The 8,170-nt window shown below is 38.7% G+C and overlaps 1 protein-coding gene across 1 annotated transcript; it reads right to left on the reverse strand.

Moving 5' to 3' along the window:
- Window positions 1-2,728: 2,728 nt before the first annotated feature.
- On the reverse strand, window positions 2,729-7,799 carry ethe1 (ETHE1 persulfide dioxygenase). The gene is made up of 8 exons (XM_053326705.1): window positions 7,653-7,799; window positions 7,208-7,437; window positions 6,536-6,680; window positions 5,839-5,987; window positions 5,091-5,220; window positions 4,817-4,906; window positions 4,186-4,302; window positions 2,729-3,989 (listed from the first exon to the last, which is right to left on the reverse strand). The coding sequence occupies exons 2-8, from the start codon at window positions 7,415-7,417 to the stop codon at window positions 3,943-3,945; spliced, it is 888 nt and encodes a 295-aa protein (XP_053182680.1). The 5' UTR covers window positions 7,418-7,437; window positions 7,653-7,799; the 3' UTR covers window positions 2,729-3,942.
- Window positions 7,800-8,170: the final 371 nt, after the last annotated feature.

The raw sequence follows: 8,170 nt of genomic DNA on the forward strand, positions 1-8,170 counted from the left end.
CTGCACTGAAATGGGATTTCTATTCTGGGAACTGACGGGGCTCTCTCATTGTGGAGTCGCTCAAGTCATCCAGGCACATTGCCAGTACACTGTGATGTAAAAGGCTACTTAAAGACTTTTTATGACAGGACCACATGGGAATTTTTTAATATTGTAGTGATACAGAACTTCATCAGGTTCATTGGGGTCATTGTTGCTCATTTTTGAGTAAAGCAGTAACTATTATCTGTAGCATTTTTTTCTTTCCTTTAGAAAACAGTAATTTGGTCCATTAAAAGTGACCTCAGATATGCATTTTGTAATGTCTCCCAGCAGAGCCCATAAAGGGTGGTGTTTAGTGCACTATGGGGGGATAAACTGAGGGGATAAACTCCTTTCGACACATCCTCAAAGCGAATGTTTAGACTGAGGATTTCTCTTTTAGTCAAGCGATTAGAAATATTAAACTAATAAATATATTCAATAGTCACTTCTAACAGAGGCTCCAGCCCCCCATATGAAGACTGATACCATGGTTACACCCATCAGCCTGTTAGTTTAGCTTAGCATAAAACTGGAAACACAGGAAAACAGCTAGCTTTCAAATTGTAACAAAATCTGCAGCAACTCTAAAGCTGAGTAATTAACACATTATATCTTGTTTGTTAAATCCACATAAAAAGCAAAGTATAAAAACAACAATTTGCAGGTTTAGGGGTGGTCATGTGACAGACCAGTGACCTCCATCTTTACTCTTCACCTGGAAACGACCAATAACCCCAGGAAATTGTTGTCTTTGCACTTTGGTTTTTGTATGGATTGAACAAATAAGATATAACAAGTAACTTAGTCAGCTTTGGAGGTGCTGATTGGCAGCTTAAGTGCTTTCAACATTAAAACTAAGAAGTCTCTTGAAAAAATATAAACTACCTCAAAAGCCAAGTCTGTCTTTTAAATCAACTAACGTTCGCTTATTTGTGACATGAAACAGGAAATGTAGCTCTAAGTAGAGTCTGAGTGATGAAAGCATGTTTCAAGTCAAGTCGTTTTTATTTATATAGCTCAATATCACAAAGCAGAAATTTGCCTTAGGGGGCGTTAATGTTACAACAATACAACATCCTCTATCCTTGGATCCTCTAATTGAAAAGACATTGAACTGGAGTGTTACAACAGAACCCATTCTCTCCTTACACAGATTCATTTTCAGTGTTTCTGTAAGACCGCAAAAATTGTGCTAACACATGAGCCATTAAATACTATTGGGTGTCTTATTTAGAAAACAATGATAGCAATAAAGGTAAAAACATAAATACTGTATATACTGTAGCAGTGCATTCAAGTGCCACACTGTTTGTGTATAATACAGTAGACTCATCAAAAGTCCCTGCAGGATATTAGAGTGGTAATATAGACATCATGAAATATGCTATTAGATATTCCATGACCGTCAAGGCAGTGTGACTTACTACTATTAGAAATCCCATGACATAGATGACTAGGAATATGTACACATACAAGTGCTTTAACACTACCACAAACACTGTAAGTCCCTATGGCAGTCTTATATTGATCCCAGAAGAGATTAAAATACCATAAAGTATTAGACAGTTACTATAAAGCTAGCGTTGAGAAACACAGCACTGTAAATTCCTGTGTAAGTGTTAGTTAGTGATACTACAAAGGAGTTGAGAATAAGTCTAGCAAAAGCAATACACATTATTGGCATTATAGGAACTAAAAAGTTGAAACAAGTACAAAACAAATCCAAACTAAGCAGCACAGATACACTTAAAGTTCCTATAGGGGTATTTTCTTTAAGGTCTGTTAAGCAAAATCTGCTCTCTTCACTCGGAGGGCTGTATCGCCCTGACTGGCCTCTTTACAGCTCTTTCTGAATGAGTTGGTAGTGTAATAGATTCTTTCCAGTGACATGTGGCCGGTGTGGGAGAGAATGGGCAGCAGGTTCGTGGTGGCGCAGCGTAAGTGGTGTCGAGGGAGAGACTGAAAGAGGGCTGGCAGATGGGTGACACAGACTGGGTGAAAGGACAGCTGGCACCCTAACTCTAAAGCAGCAGAAAAACATAAGAGAATAGGACCATTTTACGTGGAAGCGACTGTTACACTAAGGCAACATATCACACACGTCCTGTTTAGAAAGGAAAGTAATACAGGTGTCTGTTGGTGAGTGCACTAGGGAAAGCAGAAGGGCTGCCCCATAATGTTGTTTGTGTTGACAGAGACAGCTGGTAGATGGTGTGAGTGTGTATGTAGGTTGCACCAACAAAGAACCCTGACCCATTCTTTATTTAATGCTAGATAAGTCTTCCTCAGTAACAAACTTACTGTTCATCTTCTGAGGAGTGACAGGAATTTATTTCACGGTTAAAACATCAAATACATTCATCTATTGACTTACCCAGATGGCAATAAGAAATGCAGCTGTAGTCAGATTAATTACAGCTGTTTGGTATACTGCATATCTAAAGGCCTTATAAATAAGGATGCGCAAATCCAACTACCCCCTCCCCCCCCGGAATAGTTTCATAAGTTTTTTTTCCAATGCCACGTACAACTCTCATATAGTAATTTTCACAACTTTAAAAGCTCGCTTCACTAGTACAAGGAGGAAGTATTCAGATCTTTTACACAAGTAACGCTAAGTCGCAATGCTACAATATAAAAATACTCCATTACAAGTACTGTTTTTATCAGCTTGCATGTTAAAGCAGGTCAACATGAAGCTACATTTATTTACTTTATATAGTGTTTTTATTCTATAATTCATGTTTTGTTAACAGATCCTATTTTGTATGCAAAAGTACATCAATGTTGCACTTTTGAACACTATTTAATGCACTTCTTACATTCTATCACTGCTCATGTTAGCCATAATGTGTATACAAGTTTATACGAGGTTGAGTGTGTATAAAAGTTTATATGAGGATGAATTATAAAAACTGAGTCAGCACTCCACTATGACTGAGTAAATGTAAGCAAGATGTAAAACAGACTTCTGTACTGGCATTAACTGTAAAACAAACAAACAGAAAACTGTATTTAATGTAGATTGGTCACATCATGGTCAATACCCAATCTGCTTCATGGGAAGAGTAAAAATATTAACTGGTACTGGCCTTCAAAACTTCATGATCAGTCCTTCACTATCACACAGGTTACATGTATATAGTTGTACATGTAGTTGAGTCAGAGGCCGGCACTCCCAAACAAACCTGTCTTACTGGCAGTACTAGTGAACAATTAAATGCTGTGAGCAGTGTGTACAGAACATCTGGAAATCCAGAGGCGCTCGTCATTGGTGATACTTGGCATGGATCTTATTGTGATAATGAGACACCGTTACACTTCTGGAACACAAACACATGGTCATGACATGCTTTTAACTTTCGCAATGGAAAATTAGCCCTCAGTGATACTGTATGCAAATAGTGTAGTTTCATTTTCCTGCTATGCAAAAAAAAAGCTTTGGCTGGCAGCAGTCTGGGTGGTGTGTGCGCGGCCTTGGCTAGCACAGTCCGGAATCACTGAAAAGGCCGTGTGGAAGAGCTCAATTGTCTAAGTTAAGCATTCATGAATACTAAACCAAATCTTGACTGGAACATTCTTATCTGAGCTTTCCTTCTTGTACATTCCCTCCACAATTCTGCTATTAATAAAAACACAGCTGAATAAAGAGTTAAATTGCTCAGAATTAAATTTAATCCAAATTGAAATGCATGTACTGTACCTCGCGCACATTTTAAAAAATAGATTGCATCTTTATTTTAAGCATGATCACAGCTATTCAAATATACATATTTAAATTTACAGGCAATATACAATACAATAAAGCACTTAATGGTTAGCAGATTTGGTTAATCCTGTGTGGAGATAAATGAGTAAAGGTTTATCATTTTGTGATAACTTAGCTGATTTGATAAAAGCCTCCCTTATGCAGAACATTCAAACTTCATGTATTCCACAAACCAGATTAGCAGGCACTGAAATATCTGCAAAGGAAGAAGAAAAACAGACTTGTTGTTTTCAGAAGTATGAGCGTGGTGATAAGCAAGAAATTTCAATTATTTGGGTGCAAGACTGTGCAGTGAGGTGTCAAAGCCTTTAAAATATTTTTACACAGGAATCTGACTTCTGGTGGCTGGAATGTAGATGATGGGTTCTTGTTAGGTTTTGAGTGTTTCGTACCTATTTTAGCTGGCTTTTTGAGATTAAGATTGTTCATGATGTTCACAAACTCCTCCAGGTTCTTGGTCAAGCGCGGGTTAAACTGGCGCTCCTCACCGACCGTAGACGCCGTCTGACCTGATACACAGAGACAGACGCAGCTTGATATGTGATCTATGGCAACTGTGAACTTAATGTTTGTCAGCTGTTGAACCTTACTCGTCAATCAAAGCAAATATTAGTTTCAAAAAATGCGGAGAAATCACGTGTTGCTGACAGACATGAAAACATGTGACTTATTAAAAGATATACACTGATATGTCAGTACACTTGATATCAAGCGGTGTCATCAAACTGCTGGTATCATTTTAATGCTGATCTTTTTTCACTCAATACAACTGTCAAAGTAGCAACAAAATAAAACTCTTATGGTTACAATTAGGAGAGGCATGTCTAAAAGGCTGGTTCTGTTTACATTTTAACAAATACTCTTGCAACAAGATGTGTATCATATCAGTACTGGCTGCTATGGGAGTATAAATGTAGGCTTTACTTTTCTATGCTGGTGCTTAAAATCTGTCTATTTACACAACCAGTTTTCAGATCAGTGAGTCCAAGAGACATGACATAAATGTACAGATTTTCAGCCAACCTTGGTAGTCATGTGCTGGGTAGACGAGGCACTGGTCAGGCAGGGTAAAAATCTTCTGATGGACTGAATTGTAGAGCCTTTTAGGGCAGCCTAAATTAGAGAGAAAAATTTGCAAAAATTAGACGTTTCCAAAGTAGTCAGGTGCAATACTGCCATCTTGTGTCCTTTTAGCAGCATTACAAAAATGAAGATTTTCACTGTAGCCCAGTTGAGGAATAAAAAATAATGAAAACCAATATTTGCTGAGAATATTAAGACAAGAGTATAGGTCTACCCTGCTGGAAGTCTGTCCTGCCACAGCCTCTGATGAGCAAAGCATCCCCAGTGAAAGCCATGCTCTGGTCCCCTGACACCAGCGTCATACAACCGTCAGTGTGTCCTGGTGTCTCTATCGCTGTCAGATACTAGATGGGAGAACAGACAGAAGTCAACTGTTGAGTCTATTTTAGTAGTTTCAACAAAAAAACGCAAGTTCTTTACAGATCAACAAAAGGTGCACTGACAAAATGAAAAGTTTGCATGGGTGCATCTACCAGGCTGACAAAGAGTCACGTTTACTATATTCCAGTTTACATTTTGAGACACTGCTAGATCTGAACATAACCACTAGAGTTGCAACTATTAGTTAATTAATTGAAAAAAAAAATCTGCAACTATTTTGATTATTGAATTATCTTTTGAGTAACATTTTAAGATAAAATGCCCCAAAAATGTGCCAGATTTAAGCTTTAAAAATGTAATAATCTTATGTATTTCTTCGTCATACATAACAGTGAACTCTGTGTTTTGTACTGAAGAGCAGACAAAACAAAGCCACTTATGTTGTAACCTTTGACTCTGGGAGATTACAACGGCCCCTTTTCACAACTTTCTGACATTTTATAGAAAAAATGATTAACAATAATCTGCAGATTAATCAATAAAGAAAATGATTGTTAGTTCCAGCCCTACTAACCAACTTTAATCTATCTAAATTTAGGATTATGGGTTTTGAATTTGTGTTACACATATCTTCTTCTTACATGTTTTCCGAATGTGATCTTGTCTCCCTCAGACAGGTGGATATCTGCAGAGGCACCACTGAATTTAGAGATGGCACTTTTCAGCCCAACCAATCTTTTCTTCATCAACCCAGTGCTTGTGATGTGGTCCGCGTGACAGTGGGTGTTTACTATCAGAAAAAGAAGATGGTATGGTTTACCAATGATTGAATCCAAGCTAATTTTAATATAGCATACTGTTTGTGTTTTTTCTGTGTCTGATGTAACTGACACACTTGCACACATTTTTCATAATGTGTTATGTAACAATATTGGAAAAACTACATTTGGACACACTGTCTCATTAAAGTGAATGGGAAGGTGTGTCCAAACTTTTGACTGATACTGTACATGTACAGTATATGATCATGCTCTTGTATACTAGGAGTCTTCTGAAATTAGTTAACCACAATTTGCAGTGTACAATTGTCTGTGAGTTTGGCCTGGCTGAGTTCAGAGTTTTGGGAAGATTGAGCTTTTCATGCTGCCTCACAGTGCCATGATTACCAAATCCAGAGCAAATTTTAGCCCCAATATTTCAGGACAAGCAACAGAATTTTGGAAAAGCTCAATGGCTCATTAGAGAGAGGTTCTTATACTGGATAATAAAGATGATTAATATTGTCTGTATTCATGGAATAAACCCATATGTCTTTGTCATGCTGCAGAAGTTAGCTACCTGCTACTTTTAGATTAAGACCCAGTTGATGTATGAGCTTCAGGTCCCTGTCAATGGTCTCCAGCACAGGATCAATGATGATGGCATCTTTGGTCTCTGTGTCAGCCAGCAGGTAGGTGTAGGTGCTGCTCTCCGTCTCAAACAGCTAAAAAGAAACAGATGAGGGTGGAGCTATAACAAAGCATGGCAACAGGTTATCTTAATGTTGACAACTGCAGCTTTTTCTGAGATGTTGACTTGTTAACAAAACTATCTCCACTTTCTAGCTTTTGAGCATACCACATCCTCCTCTCAAGCACATGTAGATTACCAAACTTAACATGACATGGTCGAAAGTGAGGAATAAACAAGTAAGTAGACGAGATAAGTGTCATGATAATTACATTACAGTAACTTTACATTCATCAGGTTTGCCATTTTGTTGCAGCAAAAAACTTGAAAGGACTGATTGGACCAACACTATCCACAAACGCGAACCTGTAAACTAATTTCTATCTCAGTATAAACAAACAGCTGTGTGTGTAAGGTCCAGTAATGAAGCTAATGGCTAACACCGCCTAGCTCGCTCACTTCCTGAACCTTAAATACAAAATAATATTTAACAATCATCTCCGCTAACACTGAATGTTAGCTCAAAACGAAGAAAACATTCCTATGAATAATCAATGCCACCTGTCTGAAGAGCAGTCCTTTCTGCAGCGCCATCCTGGAGCAGTACGACCTGCTGAGAGGTCGTAGCGGGGCTTCGCCTGCACCCACGCCGGGACAGACGCGCCTGTTGTGGGCTGCAGAGTAACTCGAGGCCTCGGTGTTCGTTCGGAGGCGAAGCGTGATAGCCAGAGCCCGCTGAACTGGCTTCACACTGCTCATTACTGAACACATTGTCGCTCGTCTACAATTTCCTGGTAATGATGCACTGATAGGTTATTATCAGAGGTGGGAACAAGTTGAAAATCAGCAGCAGGTTCAGACGCATTCAAGCACCTGAGCATGCAAAGATACAGTATGTCGCTAACTTTAGCTGCGTTTGCCTTGAGCTTGAGCTTGAAGGAAGATAATGCCAAATTCCTTATAATACTCCCAAGGATTCAGCGCTGTTTTGAAGCTAGGCTCTCACCTTGGCTGAACTCCGAAACAATAATGGTGTGACATAGTGTTAGTCACATTTACAGCAGCTGTAAGTAATGCCATTGCCAATATTTCTGTTATTGAGTAACATGTGGGCTAGTCCAGTATAGTCCTGCAGGTCAACTTCCTCCAAAGTCATAAGCGGATCAGACCTGTTACTACACATGCACAGGACACTAAAGACACACTGTCTGCAGCACGCGCACACACACACAGAAATAGAGTTGGCATCAGACAGCATGGCCTACGTGACTGTTATCATCTGCTTATCAGTTCGACTCATACCACCCAAACTGAAGCTAAGTTACAAAGCAACATATAAATTGCTGTCATCTGACAATACAATGCCTTAGCTGAGAAATCATATTGATAAGAAAAATAGAATTAACCAAAATAAAGATATTTTGGGAAGATCTTTTCTCATTACTGAGGAATAAGTGCATGTCATAGCCCAGTCAATGCTGCAACCATCTGACTGACCCATCAATTTTTATTTTTTTTGTAAAA

The sequence above is a fragment of the Scomber japonicus genome, chromosome 10 (assembly GCF_027409825.1).
Source record: "Scomber japonicus isolate fScoJap1 chromosome 10, fScoJap1.pri, whole genome shotgun sequence".
Taxonomy (NCBI): domain Eukaryota; kingdom Metazoa; phylum Chordata; class Actinopteri; order Scombriformes; family Scombridae; genus Scomber; species Scomber japonicus.

Excerpts from the sequence above, each read along its gene's own strand:
- ethe1 (XM_053326705.1), bottom strand. The coding sequence starts at position 7,417 with ATGTGTTCAGTAATGAGCAGTGTGAAGCCAGTTCAGCGGGCTCTGGCT. Across the intron at positions 5,221-5,838 it reads AGATCACATTCGGAAAACAT|TATCTGACAGCGATAGAGAC; the intron begins GTAAGAAGAAGA and ends TCTCCCATCTAG. Across the intron at positions 4,907-5,090 it reads CAGGACAGACTTCCAGCAGG|GCTGCCCTAAAAGGCTCTAC; the intron begins GTAGACCTATAC and ends TCTCTAATTTAG.